The sequence below is a fragment of the Solea solea genome, chromosome 13 (genome assembly GCF_958295425.1).
Source record: "Solea solea chromosome 13, fSolSol10.1, whole genome shotgun sequence".
In the NCBI taxonomy this organism is placed as follows: Eukaryota; Metazoa; Chordata; class Actinopteri; order Pleuronectiformes; family Soleidae; genus Solea; species Solea solea.
Window position 1 is genome coordinate 19,238,707 of NC_081146.1, and position 18,014 is coordinate 19,256,720.

At 40.5% G+C, this 18,014-nt stretch overlaps 1 protein-coding gene across 4 annotated transcripts in view; it reads left to right on the forward strand.

The window, feature by feature from the left end:
- Positions 1–18,014, forward strand: part of LOC131471017 (intermembrane lipid transfer protein VPS13B-like) — a 309,917-nt gene that overhangs the window by 148,959 nt on the left and 142,944 nt on the right. For 3 of the 4 annotated variants that reach the window (XM_058647213.1, XM_058647215.1, XM_058647214.1), the window contains exons 25-31: positions 2,052–2,255; positions 8,386–8,557; positions 10,165–10,279; positions 14,593–14,734; positions 15,611–15,865; positions 16,064–16,220; positions 16,628–16,739. In XM_058647213.1, coding sequence (XP_058503196.1) covers positions 2,052–2,255; positions 8,386–8,557; positions 10,165–10,279; positions 14,593–14,734; positions 15,611–15,865; positions 16,064–16,220; positions 16,628–16,739 — 1,157 coding nt within the window. Of the gene's footprint in view, positions 1–2,051; positions 2,256–8,385; positions 8,558–10,164; positions 10,280–13,700; positions 13,768–14,592; positions 14,735–15,610; positions 15,866–16,063; positions 16,221–16,627; positions 16,740–18,014 lie in introns of all 4 variants that reach the window. The other variant, XM_058647216.1, reaches the window with a different exon arrangement.

Sequence of the window (18,014 nt, forward strand, 5' to 3'; positions counted from 1 at the left end):
ACGTGTGGTCAGGATAGCAACAAAGTGAAATATAAGGACAAATGATGAAAGGGAGCACTGATCAGACTTTTCCGGTTCTAATGATGATCAGATGGCCTGGCTTTGAGTATAGACAAAATCAATTCTTTTTTTAGTGTTTGATGATGTTTAAAATTTCCAGCAAGCTCAACTGTTTCATTTAGCCAGTTGTCAGCAACAGCTTTTCAAGACATGTATATGCTTATAAAAGCCAGGTTTTTCCAGGTTGTAGGACTCATTTCTGCAGCCTTCTGTTAAGTTTATATTCAGTGCTATAGGAATGACCATTGCTACAGTGGAGGCAGCGAGTTTGCTAAGGATTAACTAACTAACCGCCTGGGCCGAATTGCTCCTGCTACAAGCTAATCTGGAGTAAAATAGACCATAAAAATTGGCACATGTAAGTAACTGAGTTGGACATACTATGCTCACATAGATGTAAACACAGAAAAACATAGATGTAAACACAGAAAAACAGATTTGACTTGAATAGTATGTAGCATCAGATCAATATCTAATGCAATAATCATGTTCTCACGTCACTTTCTCTTTTAGTCGGCATTCTTTACTCTCCCCCTCCACATCTGCTGCTCAGTGCAGTAGGCCTTGTTGTGCTTGGTTGGACTTCCACAAGCCAGACTCTCAGAAAAGCGAGCGAGGAGCCATATTTCTCCTGCCGGCAGTGCAGTTCAGTTGGGTATGGCAGACAGCTGTTGGCCCTGTCATTGGACGGCTGCTGGATTGGCGTTAGCAGCTCTTCCTGGACATATTTGAAATGGCCCAGCTGTAATGTATTTTACTGCTTTTTATTTGATTTATGCTTATTTATGGAAGGCCTCCCTGTAATGTGTGTGCTAAAAGGCTTGCATGTGTGTGAGCGAGCAATAACGAATCAAAATGTGTTTGCTATTTTGTGTGTGTGGCTCATGTGCTTGTGCACCTTTACTTTTGAGGGACCCACAGTGGTGGGGGTTTGGGGATTTCTTGGCTGCAGAAGCAAAACATCTGAAATCCGAAAATTATCTCACTGTGAAAGAGCGTTGCATTTCACCTTCTCTTTCCCCATTTCTTGGTTTTAAAAAAGACTGAGTGAATGCATGAATAACTGAAAGCATCACATCACATTCCCCTGCTTTCTTCTCATGTTTTCCACTCTTGTTTTTGGCTTTGTTGTTGTTTAAAGCCAAGGCCTCTTTTCATGTGAACACATGATAAATAGTTGAGAACACTTGACACTGAGCCTTCACTTTTTCCTAACTGTGGTGAGTTTTTCAGGGGAAATGGATGACACAACTTAACTTTCCTCTGTGGGTGTTTCTTTGGGAGTTTTGTTGTTATGGATAACAAATTTATACAGTGAAGCACATGTATGAGCATGCTATGCCTTTCAAATGATCACCCATCAAATGGAAAAATGCACACAGGATTTGCATTACGCTGGTGAAAGGTGGCTTTTCTGAATGACAAGTACAAAGTCTAAAATAGTGTTGGGTTAGAGAGCGAAAGAAATCGGAATGGATAGGGTTCCATTTATGGCAAATATTTCCTCCTCCTTTTTCTCCTTCTCTCTCTCAAATTTAACTAGGTTTAGTGTCACATAACTACAAAGCTGCCAAGCAAAATCATGCTAATGGTGTCTGAAGTCAGAACTACATGAGAAATCCCTAGTGCAGCTGTTTGAGTCAGACCTTGGCACAAAAGTACACTTGAATCTGCTTTTAAATATTAAGACTTCTTGTGGTGTGTTAGGTTTATCTTTTAAGGCACTCAATTGGCGTCAGAATTATATTCAACTATACTGCCATTGTCAGTTTTTTGTGCACATATCTGTCCAACAGTATATAAATGGAATAAGTGCCGTGCTTCACATGGAAATGTTGCATTTCAGTTTTTCCTTAAATTACACTATATTGATTACTCTTAATTTCAATCAACATCGAGTACATAATTCTTTCAACATACTATTGTATATTTAGCTTTGTGACCTAAAGTTTCCCCCTCTCTGTTTTCCCTCTTCTCCTGTCACTCACCAGGTTCAGCTGTTGTATGAACTCCTCCTGAGCTGGAGCTCTACGTGGGCTCGTCTCCAGAAGCATGGCATCTTACGTCAGACCTCCAACATTCCAGAACCGCCTGCTGGTGCTGCACCATCCTCACCAGTTCGCAGCAGTGCTGGCACCGCCCTTCCGGACACTAGCACCTGCAGCCCCTCTGCGGATTTTGGCTCCCCCACTGAGGTTAGTTTTTCTCACATAGCTACTATAGAGGTGTAACAGTGCATGTACTTTTTCTGTTCACATTGTGATCTGAATGCACTCGTTGCCCTATGCTATAGTACGCCATGGATGTTTTCTTCTTCTTCTGTATTTATCACAATTCATGTGAATCACAGTGTGAACAGAATCAGAGTCATACTCAACAAAACTGCACAAAAACATGTACATTTTCGTTTAGTCAGTTTCATGATCTTTATGAATTATGTCATCTGAACCTCTAAGAGACACCCTTTTCTCATTTTTTTTTTTTAAATCTTCCACGGCCATCATGGAACACACTTTATTTACCTAAGTGTAATTTACCTAGGTTTTATTTAATTTGTCTCCCAGATTGCAGAGAATTTAGCATCTGCTACTTTTGATCTCTTTTCCTTTCATGTTGCGCTACTTGATTAATTAAGAGACTACACTCTGCAAACACTTACCTATAAGTCCTTTTTAAAGTGCTGTGAGTCATTCAATTGCACATGCTGCCTAAGCCTTTGTTGTATACATAACTCTGAAGATGATTTATGATTTGTGAGTGTACTTTTTATTGTTATGAGTAACTGAGTCAGTGCTAACACATGCAATTGTGTTCTTTGATTTGTTTGGGAAGGATTTTCAAGGCTGGAAAAATCCCATCAGTGCTTGTGTTTTCTTTCAGTTTTTCTTACTCATGGCATAGAGGCCATGAGCTCTGTTTGATTCACATAAGCCGACACTTGATTGAGTATAAAGCTGCCCGATAATTTGGGGAAAACAATACCTGTATTTATATTTTCACTCATATAAAATATCAAAACCCCAGAGAGTGAAGTATAGTTGTATATGCAGGCACGCTCAAAGCCAATGGAAAAATTACAGTCCAGAGTTTTTAGGGTGCAAGAAAATGTTGAGTGTTATTTTTTCCTTTGCTCCCTAGATGATGATGCTTAACAAAATCCTATGTCATGTGGCAGGTGGTTTTATTTCATCTGTCTAGTAGTCCTACAGTAGCAGCAACAGTGACAAACTGTGGGTCCATGCCACTGGAGCCTAAGCCACTAGAGCCATGTGTAATATGTGTATGTCCGTGTGTTGTAGGAATGTGGGATACATTAAAATGATGGTGTTGATATGTGTTTATGTTGTTAAGCAGTGGTAACTAGCCCATGGAGTAATGCTCTTTGACCACCAGGGCCCTGTCTGCAATATGAGGCCCCCCTGGATGAAAACTCAAACGTCATGCAGCCCTCAGAGGCAATAAAGTGTGTATGTTTGAGTTCACATTCAAGTGTTTCATTTATCAGGGTTCATCTGTTCACATTTGAATCAGTGATCAACCTGTATATGTTGTCATGTGCTTGATTCGTGACCCCACCAAAGTGGCAGTAGTGGAAGTGAATGCCCGATGCTGTTGTGCATCTATAACAAGGCCACAGTGACCCCTGCCCACTTGTCACTGTTTAACTAAGTACAAACACAAGTAGAAGTGTTTAGTCCTTTGGGAGGGGAGTGATTGAGCAAGAACGTATGAGCTGCTTGATAAGTCTCAGCAGTAGTGGTAGCAGTCGCTCCTTAACAACGCTGCTCCCCCACCCCCTCCCCTCCTGCCCACTCCCTTCCCAAACACTTCCTCCATCCTCTTCTATTAAATCAAACCAATCTGTGACATTTTCCATATACATTTGTTTGCTAGTATTTATGAGTTGATGCAAGTCAGTGTTAGCCTTTTCTTTCTTTTTCTTTCGTCTGCCTCCTGTGCCTTTCATGTTACTCTCTTCATCATGGCTTTTATTTGTCTTTCCTCTCATGTGAATCCAATCCAAAAATATGTTATATCATAAATTTCAATCTAACTTTAACAAAAAAACTCTTCCCAGACTTGACTAAAACCTGACCACCACCACCACCAACTGCAACCTTTAAAACAAAGACTCCTCTAAACTCACTAAATAATCACAGTAATAACCAACTTTCTATAATCCCACTCACCATGGCACTCATCTCAGTAAATTAAATGTCCAAACTGTTAGGTTTTTGCATAGTTCCACTTTTTCTTTTTTGCTCCATCGTTTCCTTCATTGATCTTTTCTTTCTCCATGGCTCCCCTCTTTTGTACTCTCCAAACATCTCTCCATCGTAAACCATTCTTTCTTTCCCCTCTTCTTTCATATTGTGCCTCCCCCTCATCTTTCTTTGACACTTCCCAGCCTGCTGTTGTCTTTCAATGTTTGGGTCTCTCTGATGAGCAAAGACAAACTCTGCAGAGAAAATAAACCCGGATCCTCAGCCCGTTTATAGCGCAGAGGCCCAGGAATTAAATTGTATACTTTACAACTTGGCCTGTGGAGGTGTGGGAAAATAGCTCCCTCGTAGAATGTGTGTGTGCCTGTGTGTGTTTGGGGCCCCATTCTGGCAGCTCAGGAACGTGCCAGAGCCCACCTCTACCTACACCCCATCATCACATCTGTTCCTCAAGGCCTCACCTTGATGGGGGGCTGACTGTAACTTTTGCCGAGCTGCGTCAACAGCGGCCTCTGCAGCCACAACTGTTAATTACAGGATGTTGTCACATTAAATTCTGTTTTGCTCCCAGTCTGTGCGGTAAACGCTCATAGTAAAAACATCAAGCCTATCAATCACTCATGCAACAAACACAAAATCATTACCTCAGTGCAGACAAGTAATCACACTTTCCACCCATGTCAAGCCAGTATACGACTAATTTGATTACTGTGACCAAAAGAATCTGAACCCACAGCCGTTTTGTGCCAAGGCGTAATTTGTTGGAACTTGATTCACACTGACTGAGTTTCTAACAACAAGCAAGGGTCTTCTCCCCCACGGCAGTGGTGGCAACACAACTCATGGCAACAAGTTGTGATTGTTTTAATCAGCACATGCATATATTAGACACACAGTGGAATCCATGTACTCATAACATACCTCTGTCCTGTCTCTTAGCACTCTTGACAACACACTACAGTATAGTGTATATTAGTTATGTTGAAGATCTGCTAAGCTAAGAAAGGACTCAGTTACTGAGGGGATTTTTAGATGACAATAATTGTGATTAGTTTAAATAATATAAAATATTATGAAACTGCAATTTCAACACTGTAATCAGGGCATATTTTTAAAGTTACCACTTGGTGTAACATCCAAAAAATGGTTGTACCTGATACGTTGACAAAAAGTAGAATACACTTTGCTTGTTGCTTCAAAAATGTGACTTTTTATAATTTACTTTTTTCTCTCTTGTACAAACTTTCAGCTTACCTGTGAATGTATATCACACTGAAATTGTGTGATACATTTAAAAAAAAAAAAAAACAAGAAGAAAGGAAAGTTATTTTGGTTGTTTTTTGGGATTTTTGTTTGAAAGTGGCCTTCTGTTGACAAGTTTAACTTAAGTAGGGTTTTTCATTTGCCTTTCCGTAGTCTTGAAGGTTGTGCTTTGTGGTTTAAACCATTCACAACGGCAAGAGACTGAGAGTTTTAAAGTTCTGGATGGGATGTAGGAACAGTCACATGTTCGATGCTCCAATGTAACCACGTTATAGTACACAGTGGACTTCCCCACTGCGCCAGCGGCTGGCTTCTGTTTCCACACATGACATTACGGAGCCTAATCCCACCAAGTGGCCAGAACTGTTAACCAAATAGTCCAAACCACACACACTCATATATACATACACACACAGAGAGAGAGAAAGATGTTTTGACTCCAACTCAAGAACAATTAGCACTCAAATGGCAGTTGACACTAGAATATATATCTGATTGAGATTGACTGAACACTATTTGTACTTCGCTCATGTTACTTAGTGCCAGTCACAGTGACTTCACTGACACACACATACATCTTGACCGCTAGGAACATAATTGTAATACATTTTCATTCTGGAGTAATTAGGTGTTAATATTTTATGGTTTGTCTCTTCATCCGTACAGCATTTATGTTCACCATATTTTTCTTTGTTCTCAAGACTATAATTTAGCATTGCCTGCAGAACTTCCAAACCCCTGTCTTTGTGTTCTCCAGCCTGAGATCTGTATTTTTGCTCTCTGGTGTGTCTTTTTCTTGAAGTTTCTTTTATCTGATTGTTGGATTTTGAATCCTATATATATATATATATGTGTGTGTACATATATACATGTATATATATGTACACACATATATATATATACCCTACTGTTGTAAATGTACAGAATTAGCAGCAACAGACAAGTTTAACTCTTCAAGGGGTTATTGAAATGTGAATGACAGGGCAGTGATGATTCTGGCGACAGAGGTGGGGGCTGGGCTGCACTGGCGTGGCTGGTAAAAGCTGCCGTGGTAGTCAGTAGCAGTGGCAGGGATGCACATTTAACCAGAGGAAGCAGACATAGAAGATAATTGGTTGCAGGGAAGAAAAAACAGGGCAAGAATCTTCAAATTTAGCACAAGGAAAAACTGTTCTAAGTACTAAATGGTCTGATCAGCGTACCACTGTTGCAGACAAACGATCTGACGCTGAACACAGGAAGCTGCAAGTCTTAAATGCAGGAGTAGATGAACCAATAAGCAGCAGGTGTGTTGTAATTGTCCTATCACCATCCATGGATCAGAGAGGGAGAGAAGCCAGCAGACACACCCAGAGAGAGAGAGAGAGAGAGAAACAAAACCCTGATCACAGTGTGATCATCACACATACTGTAAACACTTAAATATTCTATATGTGAGAGCCTGTGCACTGATTATATTTATCTAATCAATATCCAGGGCTCCTTATACACTCTAAAGTGGACTCTGAATTGGCTTAGTTGTGTAATGTATTTATACTGTTTCCATTTATTGAGCTATCCTGTCAGCCATCTTCATCTACACAAATTAACTAAATTTGCAAAGTAGTGTGAGGTCCCTCATCACTCCCCCATTGTGGAGAGAGGACATCATTCCTTCATCTGGATCCTCTTTAAGACACTGTAATCAGCCCAGCAGCTGTGTGCTTTCTAATTGAGACAGTTGATAACCACCTCACCGACCACAGCCAGGCTCGATAACCATGACACAATCTATCATTACCACACTGCAGTGGGAGAAACTGCAGAAAAAGTGAAATCCTCCAACCTTGGAGCTGCAAATTGCCATATTGTCTGAGTCAGCCAGGAAGATATATATTTGGAAAACAGATTACCAGGAAGAGAGTGACAGAAATAATAAAATGTCCCTAGTTCTACGCCAAACCCCTAGTAATGAGATGAGAGCTCACAGAAGGCAGCCTCTTCTGCCGCATCCTGCTTGCCTCCACCTCACCACCCATCTTTGGTTTTAACTTCCCATTCTCTCCCAGGCTGCAAGGCGTTTGTGTCCTGGCACACTTGAGTGAAAGCGGGCCATGTGGATGCTGGTGGCTTAGATTGGGGTGAACATCAGCGACAGCCCCAGACAATAGTCCTTTCTCCCCGCACATTGCTCAGCTCTGAGTTGAGTTCTGCTCACCAGACACTGATGTCATTTACTCTCCAAAGGGCTTGATCACGGGTGGTTTTGTTATGGCTACATGCTATGCGACGACACTTTCAAACACAGACGAGCATTTGTAGAACACATGGTTGAGGAAATAATGAAATATGTGTGTTTTTCCAAACAAATCTTGAGTGTTGTTTGACTTAACACATTGACTTAACAGGTTAGACTACTGTAACACACTCCCACAATTCACACCTTTTTTTTTTTGTGTAGAAAGCAATACATAAAAGGACATACACCAAACTACAAATCTGGGCTCTTGGAAGATTAGCATTCAGCTAAAGGAGATCCAAATAAAATCAAATGTATAAAATCCTCAGATCATCTGACATAGTTGACACTACCCTACACTCTTAAAGCCCTGGAATTCTTTCAGAAGATCTGAAAAGTTGGAATATCTGTCATTCTTTGTTTAAATTTGATTTTGTTAAATGTTTTCTAAAATTTGGTTCGTTGGTTGAGTGAGTGAGTGATTGTTTAAAATGCTGAAGTTCTTTTTGGAGTTGTTATTGGAACAATTGAAATATTAAATATTTGAATTAAAAAAAACTGCTTCTGGTTTGTAAGCATCATACCAACTTAGACTAAACAGATCTTGTTTTGGCTTCCTAGGGTGACTCAGTGCCCGCTGCTGACAACAGTCCATTCGCCGACACAGTGACTTTGGAGCAGAAAACCAGCAATATTGGTGGTACCAGTGGGAAGGTCAGCCTTTGGATGCAGTGGATGTTACCCAAGGTCACGGTCAAACTGTTTGCTCCTGACCCAACTGCCAAAAAGACAGGTACATCACTGACACAATACTTTCTTTAATTTAAAATGTAAATACAACAAATATGAATTAGATTTCTAGTGTCCTATTCCAGTGTTGTGTTTGTGTGGATGTTTTCAAAACCACATATGAAACAATGAAAGAAAAAAAACCAGCGTACTTCAAATTATTTTAAAATCTGGACGTGTTTAAATACAAATTTGTCTTGTCATTCACAGCTTTTAATAATCATTCTATATCGGCACTTAAAGTGATCGTTCCCTGTCTTGTTTCTCATTCACTTATTAACCACTCAGGATGGAAAAGCAGCTGAGGAGTTGAGGGAATAGGGGAAAGAAAAATAAATAAATGGAAGGCTAGTTCTACCTTCAATTGGCGACTGTAATATTTAGCATATGTCATCCAGATCACCCAGCTTAAGGTCTTTAATGGTCAAAATGGAATGTTTTGGATGAACTCACAGAGATGGTTTGACTTTGACAACATCCTAAATAGGCATTACTTTGGATTTTGGCTTAATGTGCACCATCTGAGTTAAAAGATGAACTTAGCACTGGGTATTTTCTTTCCTCCCTCTCTCTCTCTCGAACACACGGAGCATGTCGTCAAAAATTGTATGAATGCATGCATAGATACCCCTTATCACAAATGCATTCCTTGATAAGTAAGCCACAGTTCAAGTATGAATGCAGGCAGTCTGCTATGATGTAATATGTTTTTCCACCACAAAGGAAGTAAGATTCTTGTCTTTTAGAAAAAAAGCCATTCCAGATTTATTAGTTTGAGGGTGTAATGTAATGTTATGCTATTATGTGTTGGAAGGTTAGAAGTAGAAACTCAAGCACGAGTCTCCACAGGCTTTGCTAAAAGCACAAATCAGTGGTGCTCGTTCCTCCTTTCAAGATGAGCCATTTAAGCTGAAGGGACTAAGGGTTTCCAATCCTCTTCAAGGGTGGGTTTAGAAAACTCATACATCAATATCAACACCATGTTGGAGACTGCGACTTTCAGAGTATCTAACAACTTGGGAGAGTTCTTTCCACACAGTATCCACAATAAAAAACTGACAGGACTTGTGTTTCAATATTAATAAGCCATTAGGAACCTCTGCGTTTCTCAGAATCACCACAAGGCAAAAGTACAACAACCATAGTTTGACACGCATGAAGTTCTTTTTCCCAAGCCTTTCTCAGTGGAAACAATGAGGGAGAACCATCAGTTAAGCTCACAGGCCTGGTTCAATGCAAAGTTAATCAGTTCTTTAAAACTTACTCACTGTGTCTGCAGTGGGTGGGTTTGTTTGCACAGAAGGCGCATAGAGACACACACTTACATTTTCTTGATTTGTGCGTGTGTGCCTGCATTTACACAGAATGATTCTGTATACACAGATTGTAACCGTAACCGTCACCTTAAATCACGGTTTCCAGGGTAGCTGGATGGACCTAGACAGAATTAGCTACAGAACACGTTTTTGCCTACAGAAATTAAATTCACACACACACACAAACAACACCTTCCACTCCAAGATTTAAGTTACATATCATGAATAAACTTCATGATATTAAAATGCAGAAAACATAATGTTCTGTTGTTGTTTTTTCCCTTGTCTCTGTCAGAAATTTGTGTCATCAGTGAACTAGAAGACCTGAGTGCCTCTGTAGATGTCCAAGATGTGTACACAAAGATCAAATGCAAAGTTGGCAGCTTCAACATCGATCACTACATACGCAGGTAGAGTCCGTCTACTGCATCAGTTAAAGTTAAATGTGTTTATGTCATATATATGATTGGTTTTAGTAATGATGTTGCACCTGAGCTATAGACAAGAACCCTTGACCTACAGCACTAAGCTCTCTTTGTAGTAATTATAATAATGACTCACACCTATCCTCACACTCACTTTGATTGAATGAAAATGCTGTGATGCCCCATTTGACCCACAGCAGCTCAATCTGTTCTTATACTGCATATGCCCCCACCACTATATTCACTATCCCTGTTAAACAAAGACAAAAGTCAAAGGCACACCATGTCCAAAGGTTTTAATTTTGAAAATAACATACACCAACATTTCCAAATTACTTCAGTAGTTCCCACGACAGTCGGTGTAACTGGATCATCATTTTGCTATGATGATACACACGCATACGCATTAAGGCTCATAGCTCAAACAATACCAGCCACACTGTTGTGGCTGCTAATTATACAGCACTAGCTGATGAATCCAACTTTTTATATCCATGCGGTGACCATACTGCCCCCATATGCTTCTGCTCTCACAGTCTCTCTAAAGTCTACATGCACACACACTTTTACCACCAATACCACCAACACTGTCTGTTTCCCCTTGGTCCTCATATGGGTGTGTTTTCAGATTATCACCTCAGTGTCATCGTCTTTCTCGCCAGCTGTTGTGGTGGTGACCACAGATTAACAGACAGATGGACCAACAGACTAGAGGGACGGATTGAATGGATTCTGTGCTGGCCCAACTCTGAGTCATAGAGCAGAGGAGTTCAGTCAGTCAGTCATTTTCTCTAAGTCTGCGGTGTCTGAATCAATTCACAGAAACATTAACACGTTGTTAGGGAAGGAAAACCACTGGGCGATGTTCCACTACATCCTTATGGTAATCTCTCCCCACGTCAAGTTCCAGTCAAAATGGTGTAATTTAGCTCTGGGTTCTGAAATTATGAAAGTACATCCCACCACTGTGAAACCCCTCACACACACACACGTTCTTGCCATTGATTACAGTGGCCTCGTTTTCAATATCAGAATCCCTTTTTTCCTCCCTGTATTTCTTTCTTTTTGTCTTGATCACATACATCTGTGATGGGGTAAGCAACTCCAAGTGTGTACTGTGTACGTGCCTGAGGTCTTGCTCTGTTGGGAAGAGACCACTTAGCGGGAGGCAATTCTCCATGTCTTAATCTGAGGAGATAATGAAACAGTGATCAAGCACCCCACCATGTTGCATCCAGTGGACCAGTGAGTGCTTCCCCGTGTTTTCAGGTCTGTGCCTGCATAGAACTGTTCCTATAAGTGCCTCCTCCTCTGATTTAGCCAGGCAGTGACAGTGAGATGGACCTTTTGGGCCCTGCCCCTGTATCGAACTCCCAACATTAGCAGATGACGGTCTGACCACTGATTTGATAATAGAAATTGATTCTGATTTGCCAGATTTTTAAATCACCTTATCTGGGTCCTCCAGGAATTTTAGTTCAGTTCAGAGTGGGAGTCGCCTTGGCTTTGAACTCAACTGTCGAGCAAACTTCTCACAGACCTCCCTGTTTCACTGTAGTCAGCTGATTTACAGTCTGTCAGGCCACATGTGTTTCATTCAGTATGGAGTACCAGCCCAAGCCAGGATAATATCAGTAATTAAACAATTTCAGGGTGTGAAGGTGTTGTGGGTCATATCATGCAACTCTGCTCTCACAGGTGTGTGACCAATTGCTTCTGAGACAGAGCCAACCTTAATCTCTTTAGTAGACCTCTATGCCTTCCTAAATAGATAATAGGTCAATTTTCCCATTTCTAGGTTATTTCAGTTTAATGTGCATTTAACAATGTGTTCTCAACACACTTCTAACCAACCAAAGTTTTGGCAGCGAGACACACTCCATCATCTGAGCCAGGTTACAGTCATGGCTGTTTAGGACACAGTGGAAGACCTCTGGGCTTGTGGCCTACTCTAATCTGTATCATCCACGTATACAAGAGAGTCCACAGAGGTTAGAGTCCATATTAATCATTCTGAACAGATAATTGTTAGGTATTTCATCACCCAGCCCAGGTTATTTGTGTGCAGTGGGTCAGATTAAAAACAAGCCTGACAGAGAAAGTGTTTCATCTGGCTCGAAGCTATCTTACTTTTGAAAAATGAATGGAAAGTTAGATAGGAGAAGCAAATATGGGAGGCACATATATAGCTGAAGGATGGTTGTATCAAAAAGAAAGGGTGGAGGTGCATTGGAAAATGAAAGAAAGGCCATTCTTAAGGAAAACATAATACTGTAATGGAGCAGTGGAAAGAAATTAAAGGAAGATTAAGATGCAAGGGAGTGATCCGATGATTGGATTTTAAAATTTAAATGCTGTTTCCTGTTATTCTGAGATTTCTGATCTTCATCCAACCACTTTGTCTCCTTATTTTGAGCAAGTCTTGACTTATAAAGGTGTTTCTTGACCACTTCTGAAATGCTGGGATGCTTCCCAGTGCCTGAGAGAAAGGGAAGCTGGTGACAGTTAGTTCACCCTTAGTCACTCCAAGGAGCATCTTACACAAATTGAAGCTGATGTCTTCCAGCTGTTTTGCAAATGGCTGGGAGCGAAGGGTGACTGGATGGGAGCAGAGCAAGAGAAGAGGGGAATGATGAGCTGTGGGGGGTCCATGTGTATTAGTCACTCTCACAGCCAAGTGGGGAGATTACCGAGATATTCACATAGACACACTCACGGAAAGAGCCGACACACACACATACGATAATGAAGCATGGAACACACACACACACACACATACAGTGTGTGCATGCCCACAACTAAGCCAATTCCTCACTCACCGAACTTGTAGTTCTCTGTCGGCGAGTAATTATGAGGGGTGAACACGCAGAGTGAGAGGGTGGTGATGAAGAAATGGCGCAGATGGTGTTGGAACATTTTCGGTGTGAAAGTTCTTTGTCATACATGATTTGCCAGGTGTAATGATGATGTGTGTGTATGTTATACACTGTATGTGTTGTGTTTCTATAGGATTGCACATTGAAAGTGATCATTTTGTCTGTCCCTATGTTAATGTCCTTTTATTTCTGCTTTACAGGTGTGTCTTTTGGATGCCCATATGAAAAACTAATATCACACCCTCCCTTAATCTCATTCTAGATCATTTTGTTGATGTTGTTACACGTTTCTATTTCTTTATCTTAGAGCATTATAACATTATCTTTGTTTATAAGAACATGTCATTTTACGCATGTTTCCTCCAGGCTGCTGGCAGTTTGATAAAAATGTCCATATCAGTCTGTGGTTCACTTATCTAAATGTATTTGTAAGTACTGTTGCCATTAAAGAGATATTATCAGGAAACTACCACAGCAGTGTGAGTAGTGCCAGATGCCCAATTTAAGTCTGGCCCTGTGTGTCTCTCCAGGCCAGGGCATGACTGGCACTCCGGCCACTATGAAGGACTCATTCTACAGTGCAAGGAGACAGCAGTGGTGAGGCTTTGCCTGTCCCACAGCAGCACTGGGACTCTCTATAATAAGCCTCTGTCATTCTGCTGCTGCGAATCAAAGTCCCTCATCTCTGCTGATGCTGGACAGACAGGAAAACAAACAAAAATATATATTTATTGATGTAACTCTGGGCATCAACTGGTGCGGTGTTTTGCTGCACCTTAAATTCTTTTCTAGAAAATATTGTGATTGAATCCCATTCCCCTGTCTGTCCAGTGGTCCTGATTGGTTGAGTATTCAAGCCAATAAAATCTGGTGACAGTCGTTCTTGTTTGTATAGGTGTATATTCAGTGGGATCCAAAGCTTTTCTGTATTGGGAAAGTGGTTGTCTCAGACATTTGGACCCTGCTGCATGTGTGGGAGGAGACTGTGAAATTAGTCTCCTTTCTCTTGTTGATTAAGTCTTATTCTGGTGATGGTCTTATACTAGTACCAAACAAATTAAGATGGAAGGTCATTTTAAATGATTTAAATACTTGAATTACAGTTACAAATTTGCACTTAACACAATTTTACACTCTTTATTACAAGTTAACAATTCTAAAAATATGAAACAGCTGTTATCATGTTATTATAATTGCTCCATAGTATAAGACCATTCCTTAGTATTTTAACTGGTTCAAGCTGGTGCAATGTCTTTGGTTTAATCAGTTTGTTCTTTAATTAATTTACCAAAAATCATTCTTAATTTCATGCTTATCCTTATCTTTTTCTTCTCTTCTCAATGATATCCTTTCCCCACCTTCCTGTGTCTTCCTGCCTTTTCTGTCCCTTTCTGCATCTGTTTTCACTCTCCTCACCTCCAGTATGGAGGATGGTGTTCGGAGCTCAGGCAACTGTGGAGGAGTGGTGCTCTCTTGCACTGACAAGCTGAACAGGCGCACTGTGTTGGTTCGACCCGTCAGCAAGCAAGACTCTTTCAGCCATTTCTCTGGCTTTTTCCCTTCTGTAAGAATCCAATTCTTTGTTTTTGTTGTTGTGTTTGGTTGTGTGTTATTTATTCTGCTTATCCTCCATTAACGGTGGCTTTATAGAAAAGTGACATTTGATCCTCAGAGATGTTTGAGAAAATACTATAAAAATATCAGGTAGTATTACAACTTTTTTTAAACATTTTAAAATAATTTCCCATTATTACAAAATGCCTCTCAATAGATTCAGTAGTTTTCTCTTTTTTCAGTTAAGTTCTTTATGTACAGCTAATAATTCCACTGTTACTGGATGTTTTTGCAGGTTTTACCTCAATGTCTCAAACTATTTAACTTACTTTCAATCATACAGTAACTGGAACTTTGAAGAACATTTAAGTGATTTTCGTCTCCTGAATTTCTTTTGCAAATCAGAAGATTTCAATTTTCTGCTAAATCAAAAGATAATTAAGCCTCAACTGAGGGCTACCCTCATTAACTGATTTTGTAATTGGGCTGAAATGAGGATTAAATATAATTACTGCACTGAATATGAATACATTTGCTCAAGCACCCTTTGTAGCAGGTAGTTCTTGCTTGGCTTTTGGGAGTTGTACACAGATTGTTTTTTTCTGTTTTGCCTGAGTTCTCAAGTTAAGCTTTGCTGAAATAATGATAAATATAAACCAGATTCCAGATTACAATTATTAAAGTGAGCATTGCTGAAGGCAAATTGTTACCATGTCCAAAAGAATGTGTCAGCTACTCTGCACTCATTCCTCAGCCACGCTTAACTCTCATCCAAGAAATCAGACCAAAACAAGAGAGAACAGTTGATTGTTTTTTTTGTTTTTTTGGCATTGCTCAGTGTGTTGATACTGATCACTGATGTGATTTGTCGTCCCCCCTCGGTCAGACTGCAGCCAAGGTCCTGGAGGGCTCTCACCAGCAGCATGGCTTCCTGTCAATCACCTACACCCAGGCTGTCACCAAAAATGTCCGTCACAAACTCACAACACGGTCTGAGCGACCCACACGTTGTAGTGCTGCGACCACAGATCCCCTAGCAGATGGCTCACCTCAGTACCTCAGAGAAATCCTGCTGACTGCACAACCCTTTGATGTGGTGCTGTCTTGTCCCTTGTTGGCCACCGTAGCAGGGGTGCTCCAGGTAGAAAAAGTTTGTCCTTTTAAAGAACACTGTGATTTGTTATGGTATAATCCACACTGTTTAATTAAAGTTTGCATGGGCTTGTGTCGTATGAATAACTACACTAAATTGTCCTTATTTGTTATTTGAACAATAAACAACTAAACTTATGATAATGCAACTTATGGATCTATTACCTTTGACTTGATGTCCTCTCAGGCAACTGTACCAAGACGCTACAGGGAGCGCGGGAAGTCAGCAGGCCAGCCAATGAGAAGCCACACACTGACCTCTCGCTGTTTGCCTCTCATGTACATCAACACCAGTGTGATCCGGGTCTTCTGTCCTGGAGTACAAGACAAGCAGCCAACATCAGGTCACAGATTCACTTGTCTCTTTTTAAAGTTCACTTGTGTACACATGGTAACACTTAACAACAATAAGACAGTGTTATGTCACAGGCTGTGTTTTGGAGTCTTCAGGTCTGTGGTGCCTGCATGAAAAGTCCCTGTCATGGTTGACAAGACATAACAGAGTCACCGCATTATTGTGGTATTATGCCGAGACATTTGCTAAAAAAATAAATTTGAGGCAGTGAAGAGCCAACCACAGTTATATATAAACCTACAGAATATAAATTCGTTGTTGGGGACGTCATAGATTCATGGAGTCTTGTTTTGTCTGCTGGTTGTGCTGTCATGACTAATAGTGGTAAGACAGTGCTTTTAAGTCTATTTAAGACTTTGTGACTGTGTGTCCCCGTCCATGTGCGTGTCCTCGTAGATCCCCATGTGAAACATGAAGACACCTTGGTATTAAAGATGGGCTCCCTCAGCATGGCTCCACAGGCTGATAACCCCCTGACCCGCACTGTGCTGCGTAAAGACATCTACCAGTAAGACGAGCTCTCTTCTCACTACAACCTTCTTCACTTAATTGATGTTTTGGTTTCTGCGGTTGACAAGGAAATGAATATTTACTGTTTTCAATGTAAAAGCATAATTAAAAACAGAGCTAAAAGTAGTTTTATGGTTTTGTTATAGGGAGACTTCTTTTTAGAATAATTTATACAAAACTTTTTTTTTCAAATGTGATTAAAAATACATTATAATAAGTCACACAGCAGTACATTTTAGTCAAATTCATTTCTGAATTTGTGTTCTCATTGTCATTCAAACCTTGTTCACAACTTATTCGTGTTTGTTTTAAGTGCAGGACATTTTTAACTTGGTCTGCCTCCCAGTTTCTCTCTCCTCTTCTTATGGGCTCCTGTTAATAAGTTTCATCACACTTTTCACCTGGTTTACTTGCAGTGTCTTTTGCCCGCACAATATTTTATATTTTATATAAGAGCCGTGTGTCAGTCGCGTGCACAAACAAGAATGATGCAGTTACCAGTTTTTCTGGGTGTGTTGGCGTCACTTTTAACACATCTTTTGATGCTTTGGCCAAAGAAGTTGGTCAAACTGTTTTTTGTCCAGTCTGAAATATACCCTCCATCATCCAGAGGAAACGCCTGAAACAGTTGGTGAAGGAGAGGAAGTTTTTTTCCGCACACAAATCTTTGTTGTGTGCTGTGAGGGAAAAGTAGAGCTGATAATCCATTGTGTTTGTTTTGTTTCATCTTAGTTTAATTCATTCATTCATTCATTGAGTGAGGTTGGTCATCTCTGCAGCTCCTAGGTTTTGGTTGCCTAGTAACAATGGACTTAGTAGTGAGACCAATCTTCAAGCTCTTCATGTGTTTTACACGCTGCATTTAAACAGCTCCTTACATACTGTGCTTTAATATCATACACACTGCTGCCCGGCAGAATTAGACCACCACAAAACTTGTTGGGTCAAACTGCCACTCAAACTTGTCTTGCCAAAAATCACACTCCATAAAACCTGTGACACTCCTTATTGGTGTGTATTTACCTGGACGTGGTGCATTTCCATGCCCTCATAATGTTTGCTGGAGTTTTTTTTTTTTTTTTCTTTTATGGTGCCGCAAATGACAACTCTGCATCGTGGTGAAGCTGACCCTGTAATGACAGAGAGCAATGAGTGACACCTCAGGGCACCGCTTGGTCCTACAGCTGAAACACAAAACTGTTGACACAAGCCTTCCATGCCATGTGGATCAAAGCTGCAAGGAAAGGAAAATGTGGACTTATGAGGGAAATAG